This window comes from Gymnoscopelus microlampas, assembly GCF_963454915.1.
Source record: "Gymnoscopelus microlampas genome assembly, chromosome: 3".
Taxonomy (NCBI): domain Eukaryota; kingdom Metazoa; phylum Chordata; class Actinopteri; order Myctophiformes; family Myctophidae; genus Gymnoscopelus; species Gymnoscopelus microlampas.
The window spans coordinates 15,418,425-15,441,285 of NC_139940.1; the positions used below are offsets into that span (position 1 = coordinate 15,418,425).

The window sequence follows — 22,861 nt, forward strand, 5'->3', positions numbered from 1 at the left end:
GAGTGTCCTCGTCCTGTGGATGTCCCTTTAACCTCACCGTAATGAAACCTCTGGTCTGCAGCACAACAAAGCAGAGGCATGGATTTGTTGCTCTCTGTCTATAATCAGACTAGCGTCAGCTGTGTGTGTGTGTGTATGTGTGTGTGTTCCCTGTTCTCCAGCGGGACAAACGGATCCAGATGGGAACTCTGGGATCACATTCCCTACAGGAAACCATGCACCTGAGGGCACTGCAGCGTGCACACACACAGATACACGCACATGGCACACGCACCCGCACACACTACACAAACACACACGCAAATGCTAATCAGGATCAGGTTCCCTCTCTCAGGAATGCGAGTGTGCGGATGAGTGTGTGTGTAAGTGTATGTGTGTGTGTGTGTGTGTGTGTGTGTGTGTGTGTGTGTGTGTGTGCGCGTGTGTGACAGAGTGTGTGTATGAACATGTCACCATGGCCAGAGGAGCTGTATAGTAATAGCTGTAAGTCATCAGTGAGTGAATGAATGATGTGCTATCATGTGTATGGAATAGTGCTGTAATCAAGGTAGCAGCCAGGGTGTGGCTCAGTGCTGGACATGATGATGCTCATGATGATGGTGGTGGCGGTGGCTGTGTCATGCTGCATTCTGCTCTATTGGGAAGGAGAATCGATTGGCTCCGCATAAAGCGGGTGATGCGGCCTGCAGAGCTGTATAGAGTTACATACGTACCGATAGATGTGATAAACAAATTGTGTGGGTTCCAGGGTGCGCACACACACGCACACACACACACACACACACACACACACAGATACTGGCTCAGATTCTCACACACACGCACGTGCACACAGACATAGATATGCTGTAGATAAGTGTATGGATGCACACACCAAACACAGAAATTGATACAGAAACACAGGCTACACAATTCAAGCACAAGCGTACACACAGCAATACATGCAAGTGTGTCTGTTTGCACACGCACACAGATGTGACGAGGTGTAGTATGATCACACTAAGTGAGGTCAGCTCTGTTGTTTTAACTTGAGAGAAACCTTGAGTCCCAGGGCAGAGGTACGAATCATCTGATCCCTTTGTTATGGGAATGTGTGTGTGTTTGTGTGTGTGTGTGTGTGTGTGTGTGTGTCCTGGATTCTCTCGGCTCTCTTACTTATAAGAACGAGACAGTGAAACCGATCACATATGGAGCCAGGGACAGGTCAGGTAGCACTGGTTCTCAAACATTTTCATGTCAAGGACGCCCAAATTGATATATATATTTGGCCGCGGACCCCCATTTGAAAAGATTTGGTGCCAGGGACCCCATAAGTGAAGATTTGTCAACATCTTAAGAAAATAGCACACCTACTATATAAGCCTGCGATGCAAAGCACTGAGAGCTTGCGGATCGCTATTTTCGAACCGGCGAAAAATTCAATAGGTCTTAAGTGGTTACATTGTTCCTCAAGGACCTCTGGGTGTCCCCAGACCCCACATTGAGAACCAGTGATGTAGAGAGAGAGACAGACAGTAGTGGAGGGAGAGAGAGTAAAGCCTGCAACATACTTATTGCCAAAACAAAGTTCGATAGGGCCTTAAGAACAAAATGACGTAATTGCTGAGAAAACGACAAACACACTGCTTTGCCGAAGTACGTTTTGGCATCTCCAAGATTTTTAAACTAGCTGAACACTACCCCTAGAGACACCAATATATTCTTATATTTACGTAAACTGCTGGCAATGTATCATGGACAGGTTTAGATGAAAGGTTGGCTGAGGAGGTTAGGCGGTACAAAAAACTAATCCCTCTCTCAGGGACTACAAACATAACCAGATGGCAATTATTTCATGGGGAGCTTGAGCACACACTTTGTCTGTCACCAGAAATGGTGAAATCTGGCCGGCGGGCACCTAGGCTCCAAAGTTGCCTGACAGCGCATCGCGGGTTCGAGTCCTGATCCCGACGGCATTTGCTGCATGTCACTCCCCATCTCTCTCCCCTGTCAACCTACTATCCTATTAATAAAGGCATAAAAAAGCCCCCCAAAATTTTTGGGGGTGGAATCTATGGTGGAATCTTGAGGCAAATGATGTCACATCACGTTGGAGGGTGATGTAAACAAAGAGCAGAGATTTTAAGTTAGTAAAATCACTGCTCCAGCCCTCTATTCAGTGTCCGCGGTCTAAAGTTAAGCACAGCATCGAATACAACAATTTCATCCAAAGAAAACTAGTTCGGTTTTCGCAAGCCGACTGACATAACATGTAAAGAGTAAAGCAAGCCTAATTTATACTTTGCGGCCGATCTACACCAGACTTTTCAAAGCGAGCGCATGCGTGGTGCGTACAGCACGTTTGTTTAGATCCAATTGATTATCAATGATACCGGCTACACCAGGCGCGCGTATACGCGAGTCCCCCATACGCAGACTTTTAAAGTAGGACTGGATCTAAAAGTGTGCGTATATGCGCGTGTGCAAACATTCTCTGGTGTAGATGGGCCATCATGCACATAGGTGTCACACATCGAAAACAACGTAAAAGTGTCCGAAATCTGTTCTTTTTGTTGAGTGAGACCATTGTGCGACAATGTAAAAATTAGGCTTTAGACAGCCGGATGGAGACACAGACAGACCACTGTGTGGTTTGCACTGAGTGTGTGTGTGTGTGTGTGTGTGTGTGTGTGTGTGTGTGTGTGCAGTTGAAAAGCCAAGAAACAAATTTAGCGTCCATATATGACCAAACCACTGCTAAGACACATTCCTAACCTGCTGCTAACATTACACACTGTATGTCTTTGTGTGCGTGTATGTTAACAGCGTATCTCTCTGTGTGTGTGTGTGTGTGTGTGTGTGTGCGTGTATGGGTGAGTTGAACTTACCTTGGCGAAGAACACTGAAAGATGAGTCTCACTGCCAAGAATCCAAATAGGGAACTTTGGAGACTTCAGGAACGCACCGACCTAGAACACGAACACACACACACACACACACAAGAATGTGCAGAAGATGAAATGTCCAATTCCCACCAGTTTTCACTATCAATCACTAGACTAGAGTATGTGTTTAAAGTTGAGCTGAGTTTCAGCAGAACATTACCATGTTTCTAAAGGCAGAAGAGACCTGCTCTACCGAACAGAATCACATGCCACACCAACTCATTGAGACGAAAACATTTATGTAGTCAAAATCGTGATTTTTGCTGAGTTTCAACTTAACACTTAATTGCTCTATCAAAATGTCTCTTAACTTAGTTACTAAGTTATTGTAGACCAATTTGTTCAATAAGTCTGGTTAAGAGGTTTGTGAATATAAGGGGACAACAGTCATGAAAACATGTGAAGCCTTACTCTCCTTCAAAACCGCTCTAAAAGAACACTTACGGGTGGCTGAAATTCAGACCCCTGGCCCCTGTAAAAAGTCAAAGCCTACCCCCCCCCCCCCCGAACTGTTTACTGTACATATTTGTATTTTCAATTTCCACCCTGTTTTTGCATAGTAGTGTATATTTGTCAGTCATTAAATGTTTAGATGAATTGAGTATAAAGGACCCCAATGGAAACCCCATAGTGCTTGGGTTTAAAATCCTCTTAACAGACCATGTATTGAACTGCACTTCCATGTGCTTGTCTTTGGAAACTGTTAATAAAGTATTCAATCAATCAATCTCTGAGAAGATAATCATTTAGCACTCTAACATGCTTTGAGTGTGTCTGTTGTTGAATACAGGATGTGTTCAGAGGAGAACGCCAATCAATAGATTCCTATAGGATAACGCCAATCAATAGATTCCTACAGGTAGAAGAGAGACAGCATCATGTTAAACATGAAGATTGTGAGCAGTTCTGAATGTATTCAATGCATCCAGCTCATATGAAGATACTCATTTGTCATCACCGGTTGCTTTTCTCCAAAACACACTTTATGACAGAAGAAACGATCTGGACTCTGTAGAAAACACAGCCCAAGTCCCCCCCCCCACCCACATACACACACATCCAATTCCCAGCAGTTCTGATCATCCATCAGAACTATCATCGTTTGAAGACAAACAGAGGCTGGTCTCTGGTTTCTGTGGTCAATTTTAACTAAACATCAATATCTGAGCAATTTCCATCCGCACACTTGATGTGACATATCAGATGAGAACAGCTGTGTGGACCAGCAGATTCCAATACATCTTCCTCAGTATCTCAACATGGGGTTTATAGTTGCGAGGTGGTTGTGATGAATCGTGACTGACATGCAGTGAAACCACAGCAGCCACATTCACCTTGGAACAATCAAGAAGACTCATTACGTGTACCTCACGTAGCAGTGGACGGTATAAACGGTATAGAAGGTAGATGCAATGAACTTGTGCTGACCGATAGAGGTTCCTTTTTTTCTGCTGTACTTGAAGTCAGTTTTTATTTTCACTTTCTGTTACGCGATTTAATTGTATTTCATAGTATTTTTCAGAGATGGAAGTTACTTGAGAAAGGGGTTTGTAATATTTCTTCATTACAGCAGTTTTGCACAATACATGCACCTCTCTACTATGGGAAATACTGTATGTCCTAGTAATGCATTTAAGAGTACCACAATAGCTGTATGCAGTGCCAGTGCTTTTCCACCTTTGAGAAGCACTTAAATTGGAATATGCCGATATATAGATTGTTACCGTCAGTGCTTAAAATTATACCAAGATATACATTTGGGCGAGTGGCTCACCGAGTGAGCATGCATACAACATAGGCTAAATAAGCAGCTGGCCATGGTTCGAGTCAAACCCGAGGCCCTTTGCTGCAAGCCATCAACCTCTTTCTCCTGCCCTTCTCTCTGTTCACCGTTTCAATTACAAAAAACGGAAATACCAAGAAAGACTATGTGTCACCTCGCAAACATGGCAGCAAGTCTGTAGAAGCAACTAATTAGAGGGACTTAAGCCTGATTTATGCTACATGGTTGTCGCATGACATAAATAGATCATCTACAAGCTAACAAAGCTTCACATCGCGATGTGAGCTTGTAGATCGGCTATTGCGACCCTGCCGTACGACAGACTATATGTGAACCGCCAGTGGGAGCTGTTCTGTCAAACATACAGCCGGTATTCATCGACTGTAGCAACACCATAAACAACACATCACAGTGCAACAATATCCTCACGCAGCAGACACTAAAATCCAACACACAAACACACACCGACAAACCTCTGTCCTGATTTGATCTGTGTCACCATCTAATTTTACAGGATATCTAACTCAACCATCTCCTCTCTATTAGATCCATTAGTTTTGGTCTGTTTGTTCACTGCATTACTGTGTTCCAGGCCCCAGACTCGGCATGCTCTCTGTGTCGAGGCTTATTTTGGCAACGGCTACCCCACAGGGACAAAAAAAAGAAAAAAAGGTCAGAGTGATTTGTGGTCCAAAATGTCACATGGTGCATACTTTGACCATCTCTCCTGCATTCTACTTTGATGAACATGGGTGTGTACAGGTAAGGACTCTCAGCCAGAGGGGTGAGTGACCAGAGGGGTGAGGAGAGAGAGACCAGAGGGGTGAGGGGGACGGAGAGAGAGAGAGAGAGAGAGAGAGATGTGGGAGGGGATGGAGTGATGAGGGTGACAGGAGTGTAGATTTGTGTTTCGGGGTGTGTGTGGTCAGCCGAGATCGTTCCTCAAAAGACATATTTTCACATGGGATCTGTGGCTGTGGCCTGGTTTCTCACTGTGCACACAGCTACACGCACACATGATGCACACGCACACACAAACAGACTTTGAGAGAGTTGTGCGTATGCGTTTTGTGTTAGTGAGTGTGCAATACAGTTTGTGTGAGACACATACGTATGGGAATATGTACAGTATGTCAGAGTTGTGTGAGAATGTGTCTGTGTGAGAAAAGTGATGTGTTTATTTGTGTTTGTAGCTGTCCCACAGCTTTAGAGGGTCTATCTAAATGTCAACTCACTCTTTACCAATAAACAAGAATGTAACACACCAGTTACTCATAATGGCTATCATCACTTTCACTAAAACTATGTGTCCTCAGAGACTTTCTCTTTTCTCTGTGTGTGTGTGTGTGTGTGTGTGTGGAGGACGAATATCTATATGTACAGTATGTGTGCATGCATGTGGTTTAGAAGGGTGTGTGTGGTAATGTACTGTGTAATGTGTGTGTACAGTTATGTACAGTATGCATTATGTACTAGTGTGCACATCCGTCACGCAATGTATGTGTGGTTGTGTGTTAAGGAGTAGTTCACCCAAAATATGACTTGTTTTCTATCAATTACACACCCCATGAAGCCTTGAATTCATGGAGATTTTTTTGTTTTTGTCACATTCTTGAGCCAATAATTTGATGACCGGCAGAGTCTGCAACATAAGAGACTCAAAGAGTCTCCTTTGAGTCTCCTACCGGATACATTAGCATCTTTCTGCCGGTATTCAAATAGAAAACAAACAAGTCATACTTTGGGTGAACTACTCCTTTAACGTGTGTGTGTGTGTGTGTGTGTGTGTGTGTGTGTGTGTGTGTGTGTGTGTGTGTGTGTGTGTGTGTGTGTGTGTGTGTGTGTGTGTGTGTGTGTGTGTGTGTGTGTGTGCAGGCGCGCACGTATGGGTGTACATACCTTACAGTAACGCAGAGACTCCATGAGTGTGAGGAAACCCACTGAAGCCTGTATATGGATCCCGTGCAACACTGACACACACGCAAGCACACACAAACACACAGAAAGGAGAGAGAATAGAAAGTAAACAAGGAGTGTGAAAAAGTGCACATTGAATTTGTTTTCCATTAAGGTTATATAATGGATTATAGAAAACCTGAACACACTTCATTGTATAGGACTTTATCACAGCTGTATACAACTAAATGACACTAGTCTGTGTGATATGAGCACCCTCTGGTGGCCATTTCTGCTGATGCAAATGTGACACTGGCATACAATACTTATCTTTGAGGGCTGTGAGAAATAATAATAATAACAACAACTGTATAGACATATATACATGTTTTAAAGCTGAAACACTTGTAACTGGTAACTGATATGAAATGGAATCACAAACGTAAAAATGTCAGCCCAAGGTACATTTATATATAAAGCGCCAAAACAAATGTTACAAGGTGCTGTACAATAAATACAAATAAAACAGAAAGATCACATTAAAATAGAGTAATAATAAAAAGTCACAAACAGAGCAAACAGAGCAGTTAAAAGTTATGAAGGGAAGGCTGAAGCACGTAGCGAGAGAGTACAGACTTGCCAGTGTAAGTGGGTTCAAATGTTTTTGTGGAATAATCTCTGCAGATACCGAGGTGAAGTACAGATGTGACATCAGCATGTAACCTCGTATCATCTGGCTTTCCACACTAACTGTTGCTTTAGTGGACACACAGCCTTACTCATTGATCCACTGGGGTACCCCCTATTGGAAACTGTTTTATGATGTGTGTGTGACGTCATAAATGTAGGCAATCTTTTTCAGCTTTATTTTTTAGCGGCGCTAGCCGCTCTATACCTAAAGGTATATAGATCCTGCTCTATACCTGACTTTGTCCGTGTTCACCGTCAACGTTCTGATTGGTCAGACCCGTCAACAAAGTGATTGGTAAAGCTTCACGTGACACATGGCTATATGACATATCGATGACAAAATGTATCAAAGGCGCCGCTACCTTCACACAGGGTGTGATTTTTTTCTGTTCCAAAAGCTTACAAGAGGAGATAGGCGCTTGCCCATTTAATAATTGACTAATTTCTAGTGAGTACATGTGTTTAGTTAGAATTATACATATCTTTGACATTTCTCTTCAATCATAAAATGATTACCAGTTGCATTTGGCAACTTTTATAATTTAGTCATTTTGCAGCCCTTATACTGTATATACATGCTTGTTCTAAATGCAAGTGAATGTGTGTGGTAAATGTATGTACTCCATGTATGTTTAAGTGGCCTCTCTTTTTCCCCCTCTACCCCAAATCTCTTCACCACAAATAGCAGATCTACAAGCTCACAACGAGCTGCAATGCATCGATCTGCTATTTTTGGCAAAATTGGGACTCTAGGGTTCAAGTGGTTAACTTACTCATGCCAGAGCACTCTCTATCTCCGTCCCAGACGTTAGAGACAGCATGGCCAGTAACTAGCAGATTCACCAGGCTCTGACTGGAAAATACACACACACATTGAAGGCACAGACAGAAAGAAATAGAGTATGACACAAACTAATGTAGAGAAAAGAAACATAGGAATAAGGCTATTGTGATACATATTTGCTAACATGTTTCTAGTGCTGTGATCAATTAATCAAAGTTCATAATTGGCATTAAAACATGTTGCAATTATAATTCTTCAGTGTGTGAGATGAGAAGGTGAGTTGTTGTACCTGCCATGGCCATGGAGACGATCTATAAGAGGCTCCTCTGTGTCCTCAATCTCATTCCTAATGTTCTCTATACCCTACACACACACACAGATGATACAATATAAGTATCCAGGGATATAGCAATGTATAATGTATAAATAATTGACCATTTTATGGGGGGGGGGGGGGGTTGTACCTTGGTTAGGATGACAGAATAGAGGAGGAGAAGGACTCCACAGCACCCCCTCCAGGTGTGGTAGAGAGACAACACCTCCTCTCTGAGCTCACTCACTGACTGCACCAACCGCTTACTGTAACACACACACACACACACACACACACACACACACACACACACACACACACACACACACACACACACACACACACACACACACACACACACACACACACACACACACACACACACACACACACACACACACACACACACACACACACACACACACTTAACATCTTTATTTGTGTTCAATTAGCTAATGCCTTAGCTCTTGGCTTCCTGCAATCTGCAGGCCTCTCACAACAAATTTGTGGACATTACCGTGGCTTCCAAATATGAACACAAGCCGTTTACATTTGTAACCAAGCTGTATAATAGCATCTTTAAGGCATTGGTACTTAAGCACCTTGGTAAGGTGCCACACACACATGCGCGTTGTTTTTATATTGGTCTCTGTATAATGTGTGCTGCTTATAAAGTACTTTGAGCTGGATTATATCTAAATGGTAAAATACAAATTAAAGTTTATTATTAATATTATGGTAGTAGTGTATAATAGCACATGATGGCACACAGAGAACCTCAACATGACCCTCATGTTGTAGTAAATAAACACAAAAATAAAATACATACAAATAGTACAATGTTGCAATTCGATACACATGAGGAAATACATGACATGCATGTAAAGACGGGGTGAGGGTGGGTTTTAGAACTAAGTTAGGGTAAAGGTTAGTGTCAAACGGTTATATACTCCATGAAGTGGTATAGCCATTTCACTAAAATTAATTATTTTTCTGTGGGAATAAAGTCACATGCATTTATCTGCATTCATCAGATACATCCCTTATGTCAGCTTTGAAAAGAAAACAAAAAAGATTGAGCGTGACAATAGATGACAGAGTGTCTGTCTTCTGCTGTCTCTCTGCTTCTCTTAATTTGTGATTGAAAGTCCCGCCAGTGAAGTCTTCTGTCCTACGCTACAGTCTATGTTATTTCGCTTTAGTGATGGACGGCCGTTTATTTCCTACCTGGAGCTACAGGGAAAGCAAGAAGAATGAGATGAGCGACGGGAGCCTCAGAGCACTGAAAAGTTTAACCAGTTTAAATATTATTCAAATATTCTACGAAGCCCTGCTCTGACCTCAGCGAATGCCACCAGTCATGGAGTGACATGTCAGGACGGGTCTTCCAAAATCCATCCCTGAAGTAAATCACAAAACGTTTGTCCACTACCCACAAATCCTACACACCGGAAACATTTTATAGTTGAAGTTTCAATGAACCTTCTTAAAGGATGTGTGACTGTCACTGTACAATCCCCAAGGAACGTTAGAATAAGCTTCACTTCTTCCACCCCAACTGGTGGAAGACTGGGCAATATAGTATAGATTTCTCTTTTGGCATGCAGCTGTATCCGTCTTCAATAATTTTGTTTGTTTGTGATTCATGTTGACCAATGAGCTGCACAGCATTTTATAGACAAATATTCTCCCAAATTTGAGTGAAACACAAAGTCCGTAAAACAAAACACCATTAAAAACACAATGCAGACTTTGTCATTATCCTGTAACACACAAAATCTTGAGCCAAACGCCCAGAGCAGCCACAACAGCAAGTAGCATAATTAAAGTAGCAAAACACACAGACAATGGTGAGACAGAGCTTTCTGCTGATGCATTTCTGGGCTGACTGTACACTCTGCGTGTTTGATGAATCTCCAATACTCTTCTGGCAAAACACAACCTTGCTTCATTTGACTGCCTCATGTCCGTGTGAAAATGTGCGAGTGTGTGAATTAGAGAGTGAGTTTTTCATTAGACAATCAGTCAAAGTGCCGAGTCAGCGGTGCTTAATAAAGCAGTAGAGTGAAACGGCTGATTCACTGTGAAACCAATTCTCACAGAGGAGAATGCTCTGCTCTCCTGTTGCTACAGAGCATTGGCACGGCCGTCAAGACCTCTATTGGGTGAGAAAAATGAGTGACCAAAGGTCAGCAGGGTGACACTATAGATGCACAACATTGACTATTGTGTCCTGAACATTGTGATGACAATGTCGACCACAATATCTGGCAATGTTTCCCTTCTCAATGTTGGCATTTTTAGTTCTCGAACAAAATGGGTGGTGGGGTAGAGATAGTTGAGGGTGGAGTTAGCTGTAGGCACAGTAGAGTAGGGTGAGGTTCACTTACTGTAGAACACTGTGAAACTGCTCAAAGCCAAGGTCTTCAGCAGCTAAAGCAGCTAGACATAGGAAAGCACACACAGACACACACACTCAATGAGTTGACATGCATGTATGCATGCACATACCATAACAGTAACACAGCATGACATTCCATTTGACTTAACTGCTGGAGAAAAACACAAAACACACTCTGTTATACAAGTTAGTTGTAGTTTTGAGTTGCCATTAATAACAGACTGCAGTGTAGACTCTTATTGTGTTTTTACCCCTTTTTCTCCCCAATTTAATTTTAGCCAATTAACGCCTCGCCACACACATTTTGTGTGTTGTCACTGCTGTTGTATCCTACTGACTCACCTGCCAGTGAGGAGCCCCCACTGGGAGGACGCAGAGCCTTCGTCCTACTCCTCCCACCCAACACTCCCCGCTGACAGGTGCAGGTGCAACCCCAGCCGGTAGGAATACGTGCCGTGACATCACCCTCCCTGCCCGGCTTCCCTCCCACCGAACACGGGCCAATTTTGTGTTTGCATTTGCCGCTCAACAAAAGGCAGATGCACCATGGTGGATTCAAACCCACAACCTCTGCGGTGGTGGGCAGGCACTTTACCACTGCGCCACCAGAGCGCCTTGAAGTGTATACTCTCATCGCTCAACAGAAATTATGTATATTTAAAAGTGTTGACTCCATACATTTTTTGTTGAGTAACTATGGTAAGTATAAATAAGCGTTTCCACAGATAACTTACTGTCCTGCAGGGGCTGGCTGCTCTCCGGCTCTGGTGTGCCCTGCGTGTGTGAGGAAGGTGTTTGCGTGTTGGAGGTGTGTGTGGCGGTGTGAGGGCTCTGTCCTTTAGCCCATGACACCAGGCAGTAGGTGGTGGAGGGACCGGAGCAGGCACACTCCAAGATCTCACTCAGAGTGGAGCACAGAGCCGTCTTCTGGTCCTCCTCTGGAGAAAAGAAAATGTTTCAGTGTTCATAAAAGGTTCTCATTCAGTAGTCATGTACAATAATGCTGCCTGTATTAATAAACTCCATTTGGAAGAGTTTGATTACTATTGACAAATATGCCTTTTACATGAGGATGCACATATTCTTTGAAGAAGAATCATCATCAAAACATCATCTTTTGTGCAGAATACCAGGTATACTGTACAAAGCAAGCTGCATAAGAGACAGAATCTTTCTTTTTCCTTATCATTCTTCTTTTGAGTGAAAAACATGACAATGATGCAAGGAAAAGCCATGAATACAATTCAACTAACTCAATGTGTCATTAATTATCATAGCACCTAGTGTACTATTATCACAGTGCATATCAAAATTAACAATACATTTGAACTACTGTGATAGAAATACTTGTAAATAGTCATTCTGCACAAGTAAGCCATTGCCATAAAACAGCAGCAGAAACAGCAGCAGATCATTTCATACGAGTAGTACATTATAGAATGGATCATCACAGTACACAACTGGAAGTCAGCAGGCAGTGGTAACCCACCTGTCATCTGTCTCCAGTCTAAACTTTCTCTGTTGAATAGAATATTCTTCAGAAGGAAGGCCTGCAAACAAACACAAACCCAGAATTAAGCACATGTAAACATGTACAAATATACCTTTGCGGCAGTGTAAGAAACAAATGAATTCACAGGATAGAACATTTTGGACACAGTGACATAGACTGGCAACAGGCATCACCTTAGTAGTATTATAAATGTTGAAGATTAACCAAATCAATAGTGCAGTATTTATCATTTTCTGTTAAAGGGATAGTTCACCCCCCCCAAAAAAGTTCTATCAATTAGTCACCCCATGGACACTTGAACTCATATTCTTTTTTAGTTTTTGTCACATTCCTAAGCCAATAATTTGATGACCGGTAGGCAGCGGTTCCGGAAGGAGACACAAAGGAGACTCTTTGTGTCTCAAAAAAATATCCATGAATTCAAGTCTCCATGGGGTGACTAACCAGTAAGACTCCCTAATCGGGAGATAAGCGACCGTAGGTCACATGTATACAGAAGAGGGCTGTAACGGCGATTGGTTCCTAGTTGTGTGGGCAATGTATAGTTTTGTTTGGTGGTCTAAGAAATGTGGTGGCAGGCATGTTGATGACATGAGTGTAGACATACTGTGTAGTGTGTAGCAATTTGCGTGTTTTTAGGGGCAAAACTGTAGGAGTAGTGGGCAAAAATGTGTTGTGAAAAGCGGCCTGAAGGTGGCGCTAGAAGAGGGCCATGTGAGAAATTAGGGGTGGGGTGTCCGCGTTGCCTTGGCGGACGAATAGGTACCGGCCGCGGCTCTCCCGGACGCTCCTAGCCCGAGTTACGGCATTTTATGTGAGCTGCAGTGGCAGGGGGTCCTCCACTGGGGGCGCCACCACTTTTGCATCCGTTCTGGAGCACCAGGAGTGGGTGGTCCCCGGGAATGCCCCGTGAGCAGCCCCGTTGGGGTGGTCATTTGGTAATTTGTCCACATGTGCTCATTTTTTACACTTGGGGGTCCCCGAGGCAGCTGGGGGTCCCTGGAGCTCCGGGGGTCCTTGGAGGGTGTAGTTTGGCAGGTAAGGAGTGTGTGTACAAAATCTGGCATGGATCGGGGCAACGGGTGCGGAGATATGAGCAGGGCAAAAGTGTGACGTGCTGATTTTTACACTTGGGGGTCCCCGAGGCAGCTGGGGGTCCCTGGAGCTCCGGGGGTCCTTGGAGGGTGTAGTTTGGCAGGTAAGGAGTGTGTGTGCAAAATCTGGCATGGATCGGGGCAACGGGTGCGGAGATATGAGCAGGGCAAAAGTGTGACGTGTGTGACGGAGGGACGCACGGACACCTGGAGCAGGTTTCTATAGTAAATGCGACCTACGGTCGCAATCAATAGAAAGAAAGTCATTTTGGGGGTGAACTATCCCTTTATTATGCAGATGGTTTCTGTATCAGTCTGTCCATTAACTGTCTGTCTATGGAGAGACGTGGCTCATACCTGAACAGGTGCAAGGACAGCACAGGGTCCTCCTTTTAACTGCTCCAGGGCTGAAGGCTCATTCTCACTGAAAACAAACCCTGCCACACAAAACAACATAATCACAATCACACACACTTTATCACCAAGTACGAGGTTCACACATGGAATTTTCTCGATGTGAAAAAATATAAATGAAACAATCAATGCGTGACCATCAGCAAAGTACACACACATGCATAACTCATACATAATAGTGCTACAGGACATTGCAGAATACACATTCTGGAATTAATTAATTTATTATTATTTTTTGCTTTTTACCCTCTTTTTCTCCCCAATTTAGTCGTTATGCCAATTGATTCCTCCCCACACACATTTATGTTGTCACTGCTGTCGTATCCTACTGACTCACCTACCAGTGAGGAGCCCCCACTGGGAGGACGTAGAGCCTTCGTCAAACTCCTCCCGCCCAACACTCCCTGCTGACAGGTGCCGCCCCAGCCCGTAGGATTACGTGCAATAACAATTATCACCCTCGCACGCACGGCTTCCCTCCCTCCAAACATTGATACAAATATTTTTCGCTATACGTCGTACGACAAAGTAATGTATATGGGGCTTAAGTGGTTAAACATCGTACCTTGTGACCATCTACGGAAGATGGAGGCCGACACTCCTCCACTTGCAGGTCTGCCCCACACCAAATCCACCACCTCTCTATTCAAATCCGACATGTCAGCTTCCACCGGTCTGCACAGTACGGACAGTCCACCTTCAGGTGCAACAGATGGGGGTGGGGGGGTTGGGGGTGGTTATGAAGGCGACAGGGCGGGGCGGGGAGAGCTCTGCTGAGGACAGCTTTCTAGGTGACGTCGAGTGACTTGGCTCTTGGCTAACTGTGAGACTCCTCTTAGTTTGCCTGGCAGGTGAAGCTGTTGTCATTGGCCACCAGACTCCGTGGCACAACGTTATCTCTCCAATGACGGCACCAGAAAGGCAGGTAAGAAGAACAGCAACGGTCTGCAAATCATCATCACAAGTGTTTTATTGGCCAACTTAAGAATAGGCTTGCATAATGCATGATGTAATTTGCCTTAGCACATACACACAGACAGACATGACACAGCAATAATAGAAAATGTAATAAAAGAGATTACCTTTACTGAATTTTCCTTAGTTTACAGCCTATATCAATGCCAATTCCCTAGTCTAGACCAATGACTATCTTTATTTTAATTGATATTTCGTTTTTTAAGAGATAAATAATCAATTCTAAAACGTTTTTAACTTGTGAAATCTTTGGAAATGTTCACCTATAATGACATGCCCAAAGTGGTAAAAAATCGGACACATAGGCTGCATAAATGACGAGACAATGTCATCAAGAAGGTCAAATAATTGCAATATATTGGTCTGGCTCTAATGCGTTCATCACAACGCAAAACTTTATGGGTTGATTTCAGTATACTGTAGGACTAAGGATTCGACACATTTTATTTCAGTGGTGGACAGTAACTATGTACATTTTTGTACTGTGTGACAAGTACTGTGTGAATGACACTGCAGTAGACGGTGTGAAAACAAACACACATGTAGCTCAGTAATTACTGAGCCTGCTTTGTGGGAATTAGTGTCACTTATATAAAAAAGGAATAGTTGTTTGACACTGACCACAGTGGTGGCTAACCAAGGTGCAGCTGAACTAGAGCTAGGAGTTAGCCAATACGTGCTATTACACTGGCGGAGGATTGGCTACAAAAGCACTGTTATTACGTTAGTTATTCAACTAACAACTAATTAACAACAGACACACACATGATATATTCATAAGCCAGTAACGGTTATGTTTAACTGACACAGCTGTGCTGCTCATTCAAGCTAGCTATTAGCATTAGTAAGCATCTTGCAGCTAACATTTGCCTCATTGTCGCCTAAATGTACTGCCGTTGTAACGCTATATGGATAATTATGAATGCTAAGAGAAGCCTTTAGTTACGTAAATAATAATTACCTTCAAATCTCAAGCGGTTAACGAGAGACTGTGGAATGTTTCACTGATGTTTTCATTCGTTCGCAGACTAACGTCTCTGTCATTCGTTTATTTACAACGGTAAGAAAGTATGCGCGTGCGAGTGCCGCCGCTGCCCATTGGTTCAAATATAGAAGGTTCCGGCTGCGTCAAGAGGCACAGTCTCAGCGCGACGTCCCATTGGTCCTTGCTGCTGTCAATCACTATCCATGGCCCACCCCTGGTACATGTTGCTTTAATGCAGTGCTTCTCAACCAGTGGTCCGGGGACCACCAGTGGTCCTTGAGGGGGTTCCAGGTGGTCCCCAGATAAATGATGGAGAGTTGGTAACCAAATGGACCCTTATTGGGTAGAGTTTTTACTCTTGAGAGCGTAAAAACGGGTCCATTTGATTTAATTTCACACTCTCAAGAGAAATTATTGTTAAACATCTGCATTACTTAATTAAAGAATTGTTATTTTGATCAAAGTTTGTCTGTTATCTCTCCTATTAGTACCACATCAATACAGCATGGAATTGTGGACAAAATCTCATCCAGCGACAACAAAAATATTCTAAGTCTGGGGTCTGAGAGTCATCAAATGGTGGTCTGTGGCTCAAATGCCAAAAAAGAATGGACCTTGATATGAAAAAGGTTGAAAACCACTGCTTTTAACGCATCTGTCATTGTCAATAAATAAATACATTCAGATATTTAGATCATTACATATGGGTGTCATTACTTTAAAGGAAAGTATTCATATAAACAGAAAGAAAGAAAGAAAGAAAGAATGAATGAAAAAAGAAAGAACAAATAATATAAAAAGGAAGGGAGAAAGGAATGAGTAATTAAATAAGTTCTAAAGAGCAGTGGTTTTCAGTGCAATCTGTATATAATTGTAAAAGAGAAATTTCCTTTGTCATCATCAATCAACACACTCTGTAACAACCATTTCTTCCTACCAATAAGCAGAACTAGGAGCATGCACACTGATAGAAATAAGGGGGCAGTTCAGTTCTTGGTACCTAATCACAATGGATACATTGGACCCCTTTGACACTCAAGAACACATCTTACAATATCTACATTAATCTGCATTAAATGTAGCCTACATGAGTTCTGTCATGTGGGTGAATAAGGTGGACAAGTGCATGTGCATTATGAAAACAGAAAGATTAAAATATGCATATATATATATTTTGGGGAGCTTTTCACCTTTATTCGATAGCACCCTTTAACTGCTTGCTTGTCACCTTAAGTAACATAACCTTTTACTTTCAAATGAATGTGAGTCAAAGCAAGTATTTATCAATGCAATTTCTTAGTTTGAAGCTCATACATAACAGTAAAGTCATTGTGATCATCTGCTACATTGTAACAGATGGCTTACATTGTATTCACGTCTTGTCTATATGCTACTGACACTTCACTTTGCAATATGATCGAATCAAATCTTTATAAGACTTATTTAAGATTCATTGTGTGTTTTTTTCTATTACTTCTTTCTATTACTAAATTGCCTAATATATTGATGTGTATACTATATGTTTCCCCATAATGAGATGACTATGAAACAAAGCGAGTATACAAAGCAAAGCAAGACACACAGTCTGATCCTAGGCTGTAGGGAAAAGCAGGAAGCCAGAGAAGATGTTATGGTTGGCCTCATCATCATACAGGCCGCAGTTGGCCGGTAGCTTAATCTCCACACGGTCCCCTCGCTCCAGCACGAGCGCCACACCCCCAGACAGGTAGTCGTAGGAGCCAAAGTGGTTGTCCTGGGTGTGGGTGAGGACGCGCTGGTCATTCTTAACCAGATAAATGCTTATCTTGTTGTCTTTGCGCTGGTCCATGGCGGTGTACCGGAAGAAGTAGTTTCCCTTGACTGGCGCAGTGAACACACCTGTAGAAAGGAGAGGATTAAATACATGGTGAAGCAGGTTATTAGTGGTTATGTTTAGAGCAAGTTAGTTTTGCTATGTGGTGATTAATGTGTTGAATAGTCGAGTGCTGAGAAGTAGCCTGGCAAGGTATTATCATGGTTTATGGCATTCACTTTTCTATTAATTCAGATTGATTAGACTATTGATGCATTTATTCATTGATGCTTATTTTCACTACATTGTGTAATTATCATTATATTCTAGTGTGTGGTAAATAGTTGTAGTATTGTTATAATAATAAATAAATAATAATAAATGGGTTATTAACATTATGTCATAGTCCTGTGTATTCCTATTGTTGAATCAGTCCAACAACCCTGACTTGAAAATAATTACAGTACATTTCATGTGCTTTGGACACGATGATGGAATTATTAATAACTGAAAAGAAAAGTTATGAATAATAATAATAAGTCGTTCATACTACAATGGACAGCTGATCGGTGGCTATGTACAGACAGTACAGCAAATGTGTTATGGATTGATTTATCTGCAACAGTTGACTGAAAGTGTTAATTTGAGAGTGGTCTGTTTATACAGTCAGGTCAGTTCAGTGATCATAAATAAAAGTCAGGAGGTTTGCAAGTGGAAACCAGCAAACCAACCAACCAAATGAAAAAATGTTGAGCCTGCAGATCGGCAAAGTCAGTAATTTACGGGGGGGAAGAACATGACAAGTTAATATATTGTACATGTTGATAAGAGGTTTCTGCCCGACAGCAACGAAATATAAAGTTTCTCAGATTCTGTTTGCCTCAACATCCTGATTAATCCAGAATTCCAGGTGGCTGAGAAATACCTCTGATGACATCATATGCGTTGCCATGGTTGGTGAAGACTTTGGAATAGACAAGTCTGTTTTCATTGTAGAAGGGTCCGACGTACCCTGCATTAGTCAAACCAACTGAGAAGGCCACTTTGGGTGCGTCTGTAAATAAAACAATATTCTCAATGAGGTAGGTAGGATAAGATAGGATTGAATTATTCTCAAGGAGAACATTTACTTAATGGTTAAAACGGTCAACTTAATGATATATTAAAGAATTATGTCATATTAATACTGGTGGATAGTTTACTTCTGATCTCCTGTTGGACAGCATCCACTTTTCTCTCTGTGTCATGAAGTCTGGAGATGATGGCTGAAGCAGGATGAAAGACATTAAAACCTAGATTTCATACACAGCAGCAACAGAAGTCTGCAGCCAGGAATTCCCAAATAGAAAATATGCACCATATTATGTAAGGGTCTAAGACCTAAAGTAGCTACTAGTACTCTGCTAAACACATACATTATAATTGCATAGGACTGAATTCTTCCATTTCCTTTCTTCTTGTATCAGTCCAACTCTATCTCCTACTGTATCATAATACGATCCTACTGTATCATAATATGATACAGTAGGTCAGGATATAGAGTTGGACTTTGATCTATATTATAGATCACATCTGTAACGCTGTGTCACCTGTGTTATCTGTTTGAAGGGCGTCCACATCTCTCTCGCTAGCCGTCAGCTTGGTCCCCAAAGATGTCAGTTGGGTGACTTGTTCTTCAATCAGAGACATTTGTGCAATCTTGTCAATCTCTCATTTATTTTACAGAAATAAATTGCAGCAGTTTGAGATTCATTCATCATGGGAAGGTTTATATTTTGTAAATCCTGAAATTCTTCCTCCATTTTTAGCGGCACTAGCCGCTCTATACCTTTAGGTATAGAGCGCATCCTGCTCTATACCCGACTTTGTCCGTGTTCACCGTCAACGCTCTGATTGGTCAGACCCGTCAACGCTCTGATTGGTCAGACCCGTCAACGCTCTGATTGGTCAGACCCGTCAACGCTCTGATTGGTCAGACTCGTCAACGCTCTGATTGGTCAGACCCGTCAACGCTCTGATTGGTCAGACCCGTCAACCCTCTGATTGGTCAGACCCGTCAACGCTCTGATTGGTCAGACCCGTCAACGCTCTGATTGGTCAGACCCGTCAACGCTCTGATTGGTCAGACACGTCAACGTTCTGATTGGTCAGACCCGTCAACGCTCTGATTGGTCAGACCTGTCAACGCTCTGATTGGTCAGACCCGTCAACAAAGTGATTGGTCAAGCTTCACGTGACACGTGGCTATAAACACATTATAAACACACATCGATGACAAAATGTATCAAAGGCGCCGCTACCTTCACACTGGGTGTGATTTTTCTTGTCAAGATGCTAACACAGACACATCTCTCACCTCCATTCTCTGTCTTGAGGTCCAGAACATCTGTCTCACTGGCTGACATTCTGATATTCAAGTCTACAACAGAAACGACAGAAAAGAGACAACCAATATCATGGATCGTTTGACAATTCAAGCAAGGCATTTCATCCAGTGTTGTTTACTAGCTGCCTGTATTACATATATTTCGTTTTTCTCCTTGAACAGTGTGTAGACATTTAAATGTTGTAATTACTTGTGTTCTTCTCCCTGAACACCAGCTATATAGTTTACCTCTGTTCTCTGTTGTCAGCTGGCTCACATTGTTTGTCAAGCCTGGACACCATGGAGAAAAATTGAACTGTATTACGTTTACAATATGTACGGTACTACAAACATTAAGCATTGACGGATTAGTTGCCATTGCAAAATGCCATTACATCAGCATACAATAACAGTTTTAATGTATTAACTATTAATATGCACAAATGTATGCTTATAATGACAATTATTGTCTCTACTGTAAATGAATTGTCTTGAAAATGGCATGCACTGATCCTTACATTGAGTCTCTGCCTGTAGTGTTTCTATCTTCCTCTCATTGTCTGGAAACCATAGAGCAAAGAGATATTGATGCAAGCTTGTCTATCAATCATTTATTTTAAATAAATAAATAAAATAAAGTTTAATTTGTCAAATGCAACCTTTGTCAAGGTTATTTAGATAAGAATAGTGGATTATACGGAGATCATACAAACACTGGAAATCATTGGATACGCTTATAAAGTTAATTCTTTCCACTAGATTCCTCTGTTACACTCTAAAGCCTGAATTATGTAAATTGATATGAATGAATTAAGCCTAAATGTTGCACAACTTGAGGCTTGACAAAAGTAATGAGCAGCAGCGTCGTTAGAGGCAGTATGATTTTCCTTTTTTGAAAATCATGTTGTGGGTCACTCTGCTGAAACTGTCTTGAGAATATCATGCAATGAACCTTACCTTGAGTCTCTGCCTGTAGTGTTTCTATCTTCCTCTCATTGTCTGGAAACCATAGATCAAAGAGATATTTATGCAAGCTTATCAATCTCTCATTTACTCTAAAGAAATACTTTGTAATATGTTTTGATCAAGGTTATCTTGATCAGAAAAGTGGATCATACATTAATCTTACAAGCACAGGAATACTTGGATATGCATGAATTATATTACTGTACTTGAATTATGAAAATCAATATGAATATGAACTAAGCCTAAGTGTAATGAATTTTCAACTAAATATATTTCTCAAATTAAAATATATTATGGAGCATAAAGTATTAAATCAAGTTTTCAAAATAAATGGTGTGCTGTGCACATCTACAGCAATGCTGGCAAATCAGATGGATAAGTGCATCTGGGGAAAGTAAAATGGACACAACCATTTACTGTTTGAGCAACAATTTGAGAGTCTAAAATGTCAATTTGACAGTTATCGTTCATGTGGGCAGGCGCTCCTTAACAAAGTTAAGTGATAAGAAGACATACTGAGTGAGAAATGTTGCATATTATAAGTAACAGTGAGGAAATGGACTCTCAATATGTATTTTATAAGTCCTTAAATTGTTATAAATGCAGATGAAAGGAATGTATGAATTAAAATTATGATGATTAATCCATTATAGCAATGTGATGTCAAACCTTGATTTGATTATAGAATTATGTAAACCATTTAGCAAATCTAATTAATCAATTCATAGAGCACATCTTTAGCACTTGAACCTGACCTGAACTCTGCTTCTTCAGCTCAGCCACATCAGTCTTGGTGGTGTTGGCTTGGATCCCCAGGTTTATGAGTTCTGTTGCATGGACTGAAGACAGAACATTAATCTCTAATTTAGTTATCAGTGCCTGTGTGCTTGTCATTGGTATGAATGATCAAGACCCATAATATGTACACAGAGATGGACTATACAGTAGAAGAAATGCTAGGAGTGTTATTTAATTGTCCACCTATTTACTTGGTAGCATATTGTTGCTCTCTCAGCTGTTCTGCGGCTCTGTTGCTGTTTGACAAAAGGGTCAAGTCCTTAATTTTGGTACGAATCCAGATTAAAGGAATTTATATATCACTAATTAATTGACATTATGATGATTAATCCATTATAGCATGTCAAACCTAGATTTGACTAGCATCAAGTAAACCATTTAATTCATTCATTCGTAGAGCACATCTTAAGCACCTGAACTCTGCTTCTTCAGTTCAGCCACATCAGTCTTGGTGGTGTTGGCTTGGATCCCCAGGTTTATGAGTTCTGTTGCATGGACTGAAGACAGAAAATTAATCTCTAATTTAGTTATCAGTGCCTGTGTGCTTGTCATTGGTATGAATGATCAAGACCCATAATTTATGAGTTCTGTTGCGTGAACTGAAGACAGAAAATTAAACTCTAATTTAGTTTCTTTTCATCCCATACCATACCACTTGTGAAGAATCAGTGCCTGTGTGCTTGTCAGTGGTATGAATGATTAAGATATGTACACCGAGATGGACTATACAGAAGGAGATATGCTAGGAGTGTTATTTAATTGTCCACCTAGTTACTTGGTAGCATATTGTTGCTCTCTCTCAGAGTCTATCCCTCAGAGTTTGGCTTTGTTGCTGTTTGACAAAAAGATCATGGCATTTACTCCAACCTAGCACTTTGGTCTGCTAAACACCCAATTACAAACTGCATTGGATTGAATTATTCAATTTTCTTTCTTCATGTGCATGTCCAACTCTATCTACTCCTGTGTTACCTACTGTACAATCACATGTAACCTGAGGGTGTCCACAACTCTCTCGCTAGTTTATTGTACAAATAGAAAATATGCACCATATTATGTAACGGTCTAAGACCTAAAGTAGGTACTAGTACTCTGCTAAACACATCTAATTATATAATCGGCAAGTCACTTCCGCGCGCCGCTGACGCCATAGCCACAGCTCTGTAAT

At 41.7% G+C, this 22,861-nt stretch overlaps 1 protein-coding gene across 1 annotated transcript in view; it reads right to left on the bottom strand.

Annotated features, from left to right (window-relative positions):
* The window catches only part of mindy3 (MINDY lysine 48 deubiquitinase 3), an 82,582-nt gene extending 66,731 nt beyond the window's left edge, over window positions 1–15,851 (bottom strand). The window contains exons 1-11 of the mRNA XM_084052869.1: window positions 15,749–15,851; window positions 14,378–14,757; window positions 13,756–13,835; window positions 12,281–12,341; window positions 11,526–11,729; window positions 10,781–10,832; window positions 8,542–8,656; window positions 8,367–8,440; window positions 8,067–8,146; window positions 6,607–6,677; window positions 2,868–2,948 (exon numbers count right to left, since the gene is read on the bottom strand). Of these exons, the coding sequence (XP_083908995.1) occupies window positions 2,868–2,948; window positions 6,607–6,677; window positions 8,067–8,146; window positions 8,367–8,440; window positions 8,542–8,656; window positions 10,781–10,832; window positions 11,526–11,729; window positions 12,281–12,341; window positions 13,756–13,835; window positions 14,378–14,471 (912 nt within the window). The 5' untranslated portion in view covers window positions 14,472–14,757; window positions 15,749–15,851. The remainder of the gene's footprint in view (window positions 1–2,867; window positions 2,949–6,606; window positions 6,678–8,066; window positions 8,147–8,366; window positions 8,441–8,541; window positions 8,657–10,780; window positions 10,833–11,525; window positions 11,730–12,280; window positions 12,342–13,755; window positions 13,836–14,377; window positions 14,758–15,748) is intronic.
* Between the last annotated feature and the right edge of the window lie 7,010 nt (window positions 15,852–22,861).